General features: G+C 42.7%; 3 protein-coding genes across 3 annotated transcripts; 2 read left to right on the top strand and 1 right to left on the bottom strand.

Annotated features, from left to right (window-relative positions):
• Positions 1-161: 161 nt before the first annotated feature.
• Positions 162-2522, bottom strand: nup88 (nucleoporin 88). Its single transcript, XM_033977691.2, has one exon. The coding sequence runs from the start codon at positions 2485-2487 to the stop codon at positions 328-330; it is 2160 nt and encodes a 719-aa protein (XP_033833582.1). The 5' UTR covers positions 2488-2522; the 3' UTR covers positions 162-327.
• Positions 2523-2588: 66 nt separating this feature from the next.
• Positions 2589-4344, top strand: psmd8 (proteasome 26S subunit, non-ATPase 8). The gene is made up of 7 exons (XM_033977694.2): positions 2589-2732; positions 3086-3158; positions 3241-3343; positions 3428-3593; positions 3683-3783; positions 3877-3988; positions 4063-4344. Exons 1-7 carry the CDS (start codon positions 2628-2630, stop codon positions 4198-4200), a joined length of 798 nt encoding a protein of 265 aa, XP_033833585.1. The 5' UTR covers positions 2589-2627; the 3' UTR covers positions 4201-4344.
• Positions 4345-7318: 2974 nt separating this feature from the next.
• Positions 7319-12908, top strand: spred3 (sprouty related EVH1 domain containing 3). The gene is made up of 6 exons (XM_033976819.2): positions 7319-7824; positions 9420-9585; positions 9707-9875; positions 9975-10036; positions 10129-10287; positions 10501-12908. The coding sequence occupies exons 1-6, from the start codon at positions 7814-7816 to the stop codon at positions 11503-11505; spliced, it is 1572 nt and encodes a 523-aa protein (XP_033832710.1). The 5' UTR covers positions 7319-7813; the 3' UTR covers positions 11506-12908.
• Positions 12909-13144: the final 236 nt, after the last annotated feature.

The raw sequence follows: 13144 nt of genomic DNA, 5'->3' as shown, positions 1-13144 counted from the left end.
ACTATGGAATACTGCATTTTAAATTACTAATACTGAAATTGTAATACTTTATGGCAAAAGCCTTATATAATCATTATTAGTGTATAGTATACTTCAGTAAACTATTGTAAGTGTAGGACAGCATTCACCTTTTTCAGTAATAAATACACAAACGTCCTGTCTTTTTAAAATATATTTATCAAAAGAAAAACAAAGATTCTAGGTGTAATATTTTTTCAAAGCTTATATTGAACAGCAAACTTGTATCAATTGAAAACATGAACAAAAGAAAACACCATGTAAAAATGCCAGAAATAACCAGAAATGCCAGAAATAAATGAATAGCACTTAGAAACTAAAATGGTTTTTAATGTCTTTGATTTGCTTCATCATGTCTCCAATCTGCTGTCCGTGGTCTTTGAGAACATCCTGCACAACTTTCTTCTGCTGAGCGTTCAGCTGCACTGGGGTCTTCTCTGCAGCCTGGTCTTTGCCAACTTGTGACTTCTGGTACTCCATCTTCATGTTCACCTGCTTGATACTGTTATCTAGATTTTTCAGTTGATCAGTGATGGACTGGAGCTCTTTTTTCATGTCCTTTTCACTACTTGACAAAATTGGCAGTTGGTTTTGAAGGCTACTGAGCACCTTTTTAACACGATTCATTATGGTCTCCTGTCGATACTTTGCATCCTCGTACTTGTCAGCCAACCTCTCCGCTGTCTCCCTGAGACTCTTCTTCTCCTCTCTGCACAGAACCAGCTCCTCTAGTTGCTTTTTCTTCTGACCTGTGAGTAACTTCACCCTCTTTTGCAACTCTTCACGGGCCATGTCCTGTTTCAGAATGTACTCCTCCCTAAACACTTGAGTAGCTCTGCTGAGGAGTTGGAGGCACTCTTGAGGTGGAGGGGATGTTTCTTTGTCTCCAGCTTTCAGAACAAGAGGATTGGTTGAGCTGCGCATCAAAATATTACGAATATGCTGCTCAAAGGAATCATCAGCAACTGCACGCAGAGGTGAACTGCCCAAGCCTGGTCCAGGGTGGGAGCAGAGCAGGGGAGGAGAGGGAGGCCGGATGGAACTCAGAAGGGGTAAGAGAATGCACTCATAGATGCTAGTGATGCAGATCATAGTAGCTCCCAGAGAAAGATCTGACAAAATCACAAAGCCACGCACTGGGGCCGATTCAGTCGTTGGGAGAGGTCTAGTACAAAGTATGTGCTCCACAATGCAGCGCTTCTCAGCCGCCAGCTCTTGAAGGCTGTCCTTATCCTCCTCACCCGAGCCAAGAAACTTTTGCAGCTTGTTAATCCAGATGAGCCCCACACTGTGCACCCCTGCCTCGTGGGTGCAATGATACCTGTGCTGACACAACAGGTCTCTGTGCAAACGAATGGGGCACGTGAAGTCAAACTCCTGGGGCTCTTCCTCCTCTCCAGTCGCCACTTTCAGAGTGAGCTCCAACTCCACACACTCAAAGACATACAGGGCTGGCACTGCCTCCGAGCTGTCAATCCACTTCTCAGACTCTTCCTCTTCTTCAGACTCCAGCACCACACAGTGATACAGAGTGCCGGTTTCTGTGGCAATGATCAAGATGCTGGGCTCACATGGAAGACACAGGATGGCACATGCGTCGTATCCGTAGTTGTCCTCTGCAGCAGGGTACATAGGGAGAGGTCCAACTAGCTTGCTCAAAGTGACCCCGTTGCTTTGGCTCGTGTAGCTCAGGTAGGTTTCTCCGTTTTCATAGAGGATATACAAGGGGTAGAGGGGTTGTTCTTTGCAGCGCTGCGCGGCCAGTTTTCGGTGAGCAGAGCAGGTGGGCCCGAAGTCAAACGCCACTGCAATTTCTCCCAGAGACGCAGCAAAGGAGCGCGTAGGCTGATGGGCTGAGCTGTCATCGTCTGACTGTGAAAGTGAAAGTACTTTAGCTGGCGTTTGAGGCGAGTTCAGACTGTAAAACCTGATGGTATTATCCGACATAAGCAACGCCAAGTAGGGCTCTTCAATCTCGGTGGGAAACCAAGCTGCCTGGCGTAGACTCACAGAAGGGGAGCTGGTGAAGAAACGCTCCGCCACTGGGATGGTCCTGCAGTTTATTTCGCTCTTTCCACCTTCAAACTCCGACTTTTTCCCCCATCGCTGTGGCAGCTCCAGCACTGAGACACCCCTCTTTCCGATGAGTGCCACATGATGCCGAGTTGGACTAAGCAGCACCTGGCTTACCTCAAAAAAGGGAGGATTAATGCACATGAGGGTCTGATAACTCGCATCGTTGCTGCTGGGATCTTCCTGTGGCAGGTTTAACTGTCGCAGATTGGTCGTGTGAAAGGCGCGTGCGGTCTCATCCCACAGAAAAAAATCTGCCCCCAAACAAAAGGCGAGATTCTTAGCGACTCTTCTCTCGTTCCCATTGGCCTCTGACAGAACATTTTCACGAATTCTGGTAAAAATTGAATGATTTGGTAGATAATTTCGCCACTGTTCAGTGTTGAATGCCGCCATCTTGAACTACCAATCCGGTGAGCGCAAAACATCAGATTTTACGACAGTGCTTTAACGTATTCCGATGGCTGCTGCCGTATTTTTACGACAGTACTTTAACGTATTTCGGTGGCCGGTGCTGTACTTTTTGCAGAATCACCATGGCGCTGAAAGAGACAGCGGGATTGTACGAGACTCTGAAAGCGGAATGGAACAAGAAAAACCCAAATCTGAGTAAATGCGGAGAACTTTTGAGCAAATTAAAGGTAATATAAGAGTTGCCTTTCTGGTTGTGTAGCTACTCTGTTCAGTGGATACTGCTTATCATACAAATAATTGTTCTAAGTCACGGTAGCTAAAGCAGCTTGGGAAGCTAACCATTGCTAACCAAGCTAAGATGTTTATATCAGGTTTCACGTTTAAATAAGGTTTCCAATCATTGTTATTCCAGTGTTTTCTTGAAACTATTTGGTACAATAACTAGTCTGTCTCTGATAAATATTTAATCAAAAATATTTACTGTTTGCATCGGTTTTTATTCTTTTGCTATGATGTGTAGATGGGGTGCATTTATTTACATTAGCCGTTTGTTGGCTTACACTGTTGTTTTTTTATACAGGTTTCATTACTCGAACTGAACTTTTTACCTACAACTGGGTCTTCACTCACCAAGCAACAGCTCATTTTGGCCCGTAAGTAGTATAATGCATCAGCCCTATTGTTCCTATGAATGTTCTGGTGTTAAGGTGCTTTTTTTTCCTCCATGTTTTGTAGGTGATGTCCTGGAGATTGGAGCTTTGTGGAGTATTCTCAAGAAGGACATCCCCTCTTTTGAAAGATACATGGCACAGTTAAAGTGTTACTACTTTGACTACAAGTAATTCTGATTTTTATTTGGGTTAACTGTTATATATAATAAGTTATTATATTGTTTTATATTTTAATATGTTTTGTTTTGAAGGAATGAACTACCTGAGGCTGCCTACATGCACCAGTTGCTTGGGTTGAACCTACTCTTCCTGTTGTCACAGAATCGAGTCTCAGAGTTTCATACTGAACTTGAGAGGTTAAGTGCCAAAGATATCCAGACAAATGTGTACATCAGGCACCCAGTGTCCTTAGAGCAGGTTGAAATCTTTCTTTGTGTATATAAAAATATATACCCACTCCTTATACCATTTAATTTCTTGGTCTAATTTGTGATTTTGTTGTTTAGTACCTGATGGAAGGAAGTTATAACAAAGTATTTCTTGCAAAAGGTAACATACCTGCTGAGAGCTACACCTTCTTCATTGATATTCTCCTTGACACAATTCGGTAAGGACCAATCTACCACTGCAAATGTGTAAATTGTTTTAAGTACATGTGTCTCTAACTGGATTGTGTGTGTGTATTTATATACATTTTCAGTGACGAAATTGCGGGCTGCATAGAGAAGGCATATGAGCAAATCCAGTTCAATGAAGCCACACGAGTACTTTTCTTTAGCTCTCCCAAAAAGATGACAGAATATGCCAAAAAGGTATGAATTGAAATGGCTGGGGTGTAATAGTTTTTGTGTTTATTGCATATTAACACCTAATCCTTTCATTACAGAGGAAATGGACTTTGAGTCCTGATGGATATTATTCTTTTACCAGTCAGCAGCAGCGCACAGAGGAGGTGAACATCCCATCTACAGAACTAGCACAGCAGGTCATCGAATACGCAAGGCAGCTGGAAATGATTGTGTAATTTGTGTTATTCCTTTAATAAGTAAAATTCCCATAATTTGAAATATAAGGTATCTACATATATACTTTGTCTAAATGTTGATGGTTCTTTGTACTTATGTCCATGGAAACAGATTTCTTCTGTTTGCAGCACACAATAAAACTACAATTAAAAGAAAATTTTTACTCCCATTCTGTTTTGAATTTTACAAAAGTTTATTGTCAAATAGATTTAAGACCAAGTTTAATCAAGAAGGCTCGCCTTCTGAGGTTGTCCCCAGAGTAGTTCCTCTTGAAATCTTATCAACTAATGAATAACTAAACATTTGTTTAAAATACATATTCAAATACATTTTAAAATCTTGAAGTAAAACAAAAAAAGTGCAGATTTATTTACTGTTCCACCTAGTCCTTCATTTGCTTTTCCATGTCTTTAACCTCCCTCAGTGCCACAAAGGCTGCAACTTTGGCTGTTGTAATCCAAGGAGCTTCAGACAGGTAGTTGGGGCAGTCAGCAATCCTGTTTAAGAAAAGTCTTAATTAATTTGGAAAAAAAAAATGGTTACAAATTAGTTATTAACAGATTGTCACTCACCACCTTCTGACCTTGCGTGGTGTTCCTACACAATGGTGTCTGTCATGCAATAATCAAATCCAATAAGCCACCCTAATATTTTTTAACATAATCTTGAAGAACAGAGCTCACCTTGTAAAATGATGCACGCAGTACAGTTGGGGTGTCTCTTCAGTATTGTTTTTATAATTGTTAACGTCCGTTGGTCGTTCTTCCATGCCAGTATTTTGTTGTTCCATTTGTCCAGTGAAATTTTGATTTTGTGGTCGTTCATTTTCTAGTGGAGCAGCACATGCTATACTACACTTAATTTCTTCATCATCATGTGGAGATCCTTGACAGTTCTCCTTTGCTTGGGGTGCATTCACATCAGGTTTGGTAGAGTCACGGGGTGAAACTGGTTCGTCATTTGCTATGGGATAATAGTTGACAAGTTAAAAAGGCCTTAATCTAAATGACGCCTGGTTGGCGTGTCACTTCAGTATTGTTTTCCATACCAGTATTTTGTTGTTCCATTTCTCCAGTGAAATTTTGATTTTGTGGTCGTTCATTTTCTAGTGCAGCAGCACATGCTATATTACACTTACTTTCTTCATCATGTGGAGATCCTTGACAGTTCTCCTTTTGGGGAGCATTCATATCAGGTTTGGCAGAGTCACGAGGTGAAACTGGTTCATCATTTGCTGCAGAATAACAATTAACAAGTTCAAAAGGCCTCAAGCTAAATGATGATCTCAGTTAAGGTCGTATTTAGAGGCTGGAATTTTATACCTGGGTCTGCAACTGGTGTCTTCTTTTGTTTTGGCCCCTTTTTGTTAGACGTTCCATCATCCATTATGTCACTGTTAGCCTTGCTGCAATAATCCAATGTAATAATACAATACAATAATCCATCCTAATATTTTTTAACATAAATCATTTTCATGCAATGTAGGATAATGAATATTTGAGAGAACAGAGCTCACCTTAAATTATGCAAGCCTGGTTGGGGTGTCACTTCAGTATTGTTTCTGTCTGTTGGTCTCTCTTCCATAACAATATTTTCTTGTTCCATTTGTCCTGTGAAATTTTGATTTTGTGGTCGTTCATTTTCTAGTAGAGCAGCACATACTATACTACACTTATTTTCTTCATCATGTGGAGATTCTTGACAGTTCTCCTTTTCTTGGGGAGCATTCACATCAGGTTTGGCAGAGTCACGGGGTGAAACGGGTTCATCATTTGCTGCAGAAAAACAGTTAACAAATTCAAAAGGTCTAAATATAAATGACAATCTCTGGTAAGGTTGTATTTAGAGGCTGGGATTTTATACCTGGCTCTGCAACTGGTGTCCTCTGTTGTTTTTGCCCCTTTTTTTTAGACGTTCCACCATCCATTATGTTACTGTTAGCCTTGCTGCAATAATCCAATACAATAATCCATCGTAATATTCTTTAACATAAATCCTTGTAATGCAATGTAGGGTAATGAAAATTTGAGAGAACAGAGCTCACCTTGTAAAATGATGCACGCCTGGTTGGGGTGTCACTTCCATACCAATATTTTCTTGTTCCATTTGTCCAGTGAAATTTAGATTTTGTGGTCGTTCATTTTCTAGTGGAGCAGCACATGCTATATTACACTTATTTTCTTCATCATCATGTGGAGATCCTTGACAGTTCTCCTTTACTTTTGCAGAGTCACGGGGCAAAACTGGTTCATCATTTGCTGCAGAATAACAGTTAACAAATACCTTAATCTAAATGATGATCTCAGGTAAGGTTGTATTTAGAAGCTGGGATTTTACACCTGGCTCTGCAGGTTGTTTCTTTTTCTGTTTTTTCCTCTCTTTTTTAGACGCTCCACCACCCATTGTGTTACCGTTAGTCTTGCTGAAAAAACGAATATTGAAGAACCAACCACATAACGTTAAAATAACCCACTGCTGACCGTAGTCCATCAGAAAAATATACCTTAGCATGAATATTTACAGTAGATTGAATGTTAAATCTGTTAACAGTAAGCATTTCGTTTACCAACCTGTTTTTAAGTCACAGTTTGTTTGCTGTTTGTCTGTTTGCTCGTGTCTCTTCCTCTTTACGCGCGTGTTCATTTAAACACAAACAAACACGTGGTACACTCCAAAACCGAATTTAATTATACATTTTAAAACACTGGATATATTTGGTGTTTCCTTGTTGTCAGACTGCAACATATTTAAATTATTTCTTTATTTTAAATACTGAGTTTGAGCAACAAGTGTTTTATTTTCTTGGTTTTACTGTGATAAAGCGATTTGTACAAGGTTTTGTGAAAAGTGTGAGTGATTAATTGTTATGATTTAGGTTGTTATCTTTGTTTGTGGGTATCATATGTTAATCTTTTCTTAAACTGAACTTCCAGAGTTTAAAAAGACCAGCTTGGATTGACCGCGCTGCGCTTTTACGCTTTTACTTGTCGCTGTCCGTGGTGCTGAACTTTACCAGAGGCGCGCGCTCATACAGCCTACATTTGACTATCTCCTACTACAGTGTCAGTAATGAAGGATAAATAGACTACAAATGAAGTTTCAGGCAGTACTGCTGAAGTTTTTAAACGCATATTGTAGGATAAACTGGAGGTCATTGATGGTTTATCCAGCTTGATGCATCCCACCCACGTCACCGCGTCTATCATCAACTGAGAGCTACATTTTAGTCATTTGCAATCACATGGCCCCAGTGAAACACCCTATAGAGAGAGGCACGATGCAGTCAGCGCTGAGTGCAGTGTTGGTACAGGGCAGGTAGAGTGAGAAAGGGAAGAGGCAAAGCGAGGGAGTGATTTGAAGTAAGAGGGAGGCAGGAAGGGAGGGAGGATGCTGCCAGCGGAAAATGGCTGCTGCAACCTCAAACCTATCCTGATACACCGAAACGACATAAAGGTGGGGAGAGAGGGAGCCGGAGCACCAGAGAAAGGCAGCGGAAGATTAGCAAAATGAGAGCCGAAAAAGCGACGATGTGAGCGAGTCTTTCCTGAAAGGAGGATATAAAGTGAGGAGACCCCGGAGTGGGCTGCTGCAAGCGGCGGGCTACAGCGAGCCATGGAGGGCGAGTAAGTCCTTACATTTTCATTTCTAACATTGCAATCAGACATTTGTCAAGCCATCCAGCCAAACTGACAGAGTGAACAGCAGCGCCATGGATGTGCCTCCAATAAGCATCACACACTGTTGTATTGTCACAAGCGGTGCACTTGAGTTTAGCTGGCAGCCGAGGATAAAAACACCATTACGTAGTCCCCAGGCAACATTATACGGCCCATTTCCCATAGATCTGAGCCAATATGTGATCAATGTAAACGCAGCGCCGTGTGGACTTTGGATGACGAGCTCTTAATATCCAAAAGACTGGAAACAGATGACACGTTAAACAAGCGACATAAGCGCCTCTTCTCCAAAGTCATTGCGTGCTTAGCAAATGGTAAAAAACAGTCACGAAATGAACCAATGTGTAAAATGTGGGAAAAGGCAAAATATGGCGAGGCCAGTATCGCGTCTAAAAAGCCGCGGCTTCACTTGTACAAGGCATGGGTGAGTGCGTTTGGTTTTTATCAACGTGTCTTGAGCTTTCATTATGATTTTTAAAGCCAAACTTTATGAATGAAATGTGATTTTTTTTTCCCTCTCTCGCGCTCCCTCCTCACCCTTCCTCTCCTCCTTCCTTTCTCTAATGGCCCCCTCCCCCATCTCTTGTTTCCTCCCCAACCTCTCTCCCACTCGCTCTCTTTTTCACACGCGATTTTATTTAGACCTAATAACATTTCCGGCGAAATATGTAAGGCACTGGGCGATGTCGAAGTCAGGCTGGTTGCGTCCCATTCATAAAAAATCTAGCATCATATAGGCCTGCATTAATGAGCGCGCGCAGGGCGTTATGGGGAAAACCAAGCTGCATCTGACCAAAGAACTGCAACAAACCCAATATAATTTGACCGAAACATAACATCAGAGAATATCACAGGCGCTGTATGAGGCTGTTGATACAGTAATCGTCGAAGACAGGCCAAACCGTGGAGGCTGCCTTATGCCGGGCCTCTGATGGCGAATGGGTGCGTTCATTGATACATCTATGTGGGAAACACTCATTCTCCCTCCCTCCGCCTGTTGGCCATTCTCACCTCCTCGGCGCTGCTTTTGCTTTTATCCAGTTCATCCACATTTCCTTTCTTGTCGAGATTCACATTGAATCACAGTTTGGATTGGTTTTTGAAGCTGCTGCCAATACAAAAGACTTCCTCAATGCCTCTCATGTTTACATTATCATGCATAATAAAATGGCAACTACCTCCGAAATGTAGAAATATATTACTGTAATCTATATAAGCATGATAGTGTACTGTGATTATCTTATGCATGTAGGTTTGCTGACTGAGCTTGGATAAATATAAAGCTCATTGATCATTGGCCTACTGTATGCATTTGACACTTAGGCTACACAAAATAAAGCACATCATTTTGAGTGTGTACATCACACTTAAACACCTGTTGATATGTCAGTGTTTGACAATATTGCTATTTGCATTTTTCATTGTGTGTAAAATATATCTTGCATAACCTACTAAAGTTTTTTTTTCTTTTTTTTTTTCTCCATGTTCATTGTGGTTATTTAACCTGGCTATATTCTTTCCTCCCTCCTTTGACTTCCCAGTGTGCGTGTTCGTGCAGTGGTGATGACACGTGATGACTCCAGTGGCGGTTGGGTGCCCCTAGGAGGTGGCGGCCTTAGTCATGTGGTCATATGTAAGGGGCGGAGTCATGAAGGCAGAGGACGGAGAGAGTATATCATACGAGGAGAACGGCTGCGAGATCGAGCTGTGAGTGTGTGTGGCAGTGTGGTCCACCTGAAGACTCTGGAATGGGTGTTGTCTGATGCATAGTGTTCCATGGTGGTTCATTTTAAGTCTGTGGTTTGTTTTGGGTTGGCTCTGTCTTTAGCCGGTGTTGGAGTGTGCAGTACAAAGAGGACTGGTCTACAACAAAGTCAACCCCATCTTCCATCATTGGAGAGTTGAAGATCGCAAGTTTGGTCTCACTTTCCAGAGTCCTGCTGATGCCATCTCCTTTGAAAAAGGGTTGCAGGCTGTCATAGACAAACTTGACAGAGGTATTAACAAGTGTTTTGCAACTTTCTCCTCAGTAGTTTCTATCATGGCATGCAAATGATCATTTAGTTCTTAAATCCAGTTTATTTGCTTTTGAAAAGGCTCAGACTCCCCCTCATCCTCAACCCCTGAAGAGGCTGACACTGAAGATGATGGACAAGCTGTAAGTGTCCCAGCAGTTTGTTTTTTTCTTGGTGCGCTAGCATTTGATTTTGGCATCTGTCGCTTGAGGAATGACTTTGATCCTTTGATTAGTCCCATACAGGAAGTGAGTCATCGTCGAACAGTCGGAAGGAAATGCTTCCCAAACCCATCACCATCGTCACAAGTGAATCTTCATCTACCTGTTTTGTACGAGCAGAGGAATTTGGCTTTGGCTCCAGTCATGCTGTCACCACCCAAACTCCTGCTCAGGTAAATACTTCAATGACCATACTGAACATTGAGTTGTGGTATCTTGTGTTGTTGTGTTGTTCTCCAAATAAGTACTTAAGCTATTTGTAGAAAATACTAAGTCACCCATCCATCTATTTCAGGCACCCTTGAGATGATAGCATTGTGTGTACTTCCACTGCCACTGTACACATTGTTCTTGGCTCATTCAGTAATCCTATACTCTCTCCGCAGATACACACCCGGCCCGGACAGCACCAGCTTTCACAAATGTCGGCTATTTTGAATCCCCCTGCTCCTCCGCCTCCTCCACCCGCTCCTCCAACGCCTACTGTTGGTCCTCCTGCATCATCTCCTCTGTCCCCTCTGTCTCCCACCATTTCACTGCTGGAGGAGGGCGATCTGCGCAGCGTTGACCCCTGCAAAGACCTGTGGGGCTCCAGGGGCTATGAGGACTACCGCCGAGCCGGTGCTACTAGGACTATGGTGGGGGGCCTGACAGGAGGTGTAGTTGTGGGCAGTGGAGTTAGTCTACAGGACAAATCTGAGCTGTGTGTGGTGCGATTTGAGAAGGAGCTGGCAGGAGTGGGGACAACAGGCTGTGATGTGACCGTGAGTTTGGACAGTAAAGCGTCCCAACGTCTGTCCTCATCCTCCCCAACTTGCATGTCCATGTCCAACGCTGTCTCTGGGATGTCCTCGGGTGGCGGCTCACCCCAGGACACAGGTAAAGGGTCCCCTTCACCTTGCTGCATACACACCTCGTTGGCTACGCCTAGATCACGGACTCGTAAGAGAGGGGGCGCGGCTAGCAGTAGTGGTGACCCCGGGGTTATATCCCCAGATGATGACAGCCCGTGTCCCCAGGCCTCATCTTCATGCTCGTCCCGCTGTGTGTACTGCCGTTCTGTGTTCAGCGCATCCGAGAACGGGAGGGGGCGCTGTAGAGACGCCCCTGACCCGGCCCTGCACTGCCTGCGCCAGTGGACATGTGTGTGGTGCGCAGAGAGTCTGCTCTACCACTGCATGTCAGACTCTGAGGGAGAGTTTTGGGAGCCTTGTTCGTGTGATGACTCACTGGGGGGCCATCCGCACCCTCTGTGCTGTGCGCGCTGGCTGGCCCTCCTAGCCCTGTCAGTCTTTGTGCCCTGCATGTGCTGCTACCTGCCTTTGCGCGCCTGCCTGCGCTGTGGAGAGAGGTGTGGCTGCTGTGGGGGAAAGCACAAAGCGGTGCGATGAGGCCAGGTGCAGGGGTGGGAGGGGTTCACTGGACCAAATGTGGTTTGGATGTTGAGATTAGAGAGCACCTATAGGCACGCACTACATGGAGCAAGTGGCTTATAGTGTTCTCAGCAGATCCAGGCCCTCCAAAGCCCTATGGCCTTTCACTGCATTCCTGCTCTTTGTCTGTGCAACCTGGGGCCCTCCTCCTGGCCCCTGCCTGTTGAAGGTGCACTGCACTCACAAGGATCTGTGGGTGTCATCCTAAGCCTTCATAGTGGATCTGCAGAGTTGGCCATCTTCAGACACCCGTAAGAGAAGGGCAAAGATGATGTGTACACTGTTTCAAATGTTTTGTTTCTTTTTATTTAGAAAGAAAAACACAAAAAACTAAAGATGTTTATATATATAATTGTTATAATTTTAATTGGTATATTTTATTAAATGTTGAACATATTGAAAGAACCCCCCAGTGGCACACACATTCAAAACATGGTGGAGAAGTAATCTGTTTTGTGCTAGCCTGTTTATCCATCAGATAAGCAGATATCACCCTTTACCTCTGATTTTACCTCAGATCCCCAGGTAAAGAAGTAAAAGTACGGAGAGGCCCCTTCATTGTTGTTTTTTGATTGAGTAGTAGATTACCACAAAAGAACACTTTTCAGATGTGATTGAGAGATATTAAGGGAAGTTGCAATGACAACCACTAAGACTAAAAGTCAAAATGTTATTCATTGTGGTCCTTGGTAACCATAAAATGGGGATTTTTTGTAATCATAAAATCCAAAATATGTGTCAATCATTAAACTCACATTGATTATTTCATTTATCCATGTATTTGTAAAATATTACACATGTAAAACATTACATCCTACCACTATACTTGTAGAATCAGTCAAGGTGCTTACAACTGAGGCCTCTGATTGAGTTTATTCTACCTAATGTATACAAGCATCATATAGTCCCAAAGACCAGTGAAGCAGGACCCTGTTGTGACAAATCTGTAGATGTGTCTTGACCTTTAAGGTAGACATTACCAAAAATAAGTGCAATGAACAGTAAAAGGATCAATGGTATATACTCAGTATATAAATACACATTTAATGTTAGGAGTTAATGTTGAAAAGCAAAACAGTAATGATACTAGCAACACAACTGTGAGGGGCAGCGTGCATGTCTGAACATGCATACTGCAGATGCATCACCTTGAAAATAATGGACCAAGCTCTTTGTTAGGGAACAGCTGAGGATATGTTTGTTGAATGTTGCTTTAAATATAAATGGAAATGCTGCTATTTTGCCCTGTTGACCTGCAAAGTGGTGCAACAACTAACCAGAATTTAGATAAAATATGGACAACATCCCCAAGTCACTGCAAAACAGTGAAAAGTATAAGAAAGGCTTTCATCAGCTTGGATTACTGAGATAAAGCTGTTGTACTTTTATGTACATTGCTTTATTGGAATGTATTAAGGTGCAGTGTATAGGATTTGCATTGGTTGTTTTCCCTTTTTGCAACATTTTATTTTCTTTCAAGCTCTTGTTTCAGATCTTTCTTTTCATAATTTAACAGAATAGGTGTCTTTATAGAGAATATGAAAAAATATTTCTCACTTGGGGTTACTAAATCCTGCACAGTGCACCTTTTAAATCA

This window comes from Periophthalmus magnuspinnatus, chromosome 13 (genome assembly GCF_009829125.3).
Source record: "Periophthalmus magnuspinnatus isolate fPerMag1 chromosome 13, fPerMag1.2.pri, whole genome shotgun sequence".
NCBI lineage: Eukaryota > Metazoa > Chordata > Actinopteri > Gobiiformes > Gobiidae > Periophthalmus > Periophthalmus magnuspinnatus.
This window is presented reverse-complemented; position numbering and strand designations above follow the sequence as displayed.

Excerpts from the sequence above, each read along its gene's own strand:
- nup88 (XM_033977691.2), bottom strand. The coding sequence starts at position 2,487 with ATGGCGGCATTCAACACTGAACAGTGGCGAAATTATCTACCAAATCAT.
- spred3 (XM_033976819.2), top strand. Across the intron at positions 9,876-9,974 it reads CATAGACAAACTTGACAGAG|GCTCAGACTCCCCCTCATCC; the intron begins GTATTAACAAGT and ends GCTTTTGAAAAG. Across the intron at positions 10,037-10,128 it reads CTGAAGATGATGGACAAGCT|TCCCATACAGGAAGTGAGTC; the intron begins GTAAGTGTCCCA and ends TCCTTTGATTAG.
- psmd8 (XM_033977694.2), top strand. The coding sequence starts at position 2,628 with ATGGCGCTGAAAGAGACAGCGGGATTGTACGAGACTCTGAAAGCGGAA. Across the intron at positions 3,159-3,240 it reads GCAACAGCTCATTTTGGCCC|GTGATGTCCTGGAGATTGGA; the intron begins GTAAGTAGTATA and ends CATGTTTTGTAG. Across the intron at positions 3,784-3,876 it reads ATTCTCCTTGACACAATTCG|TGACGAAATTGCGGGCTGCA; the intron begins GTAAGGACCAAT and ends ATACATTTTCAG.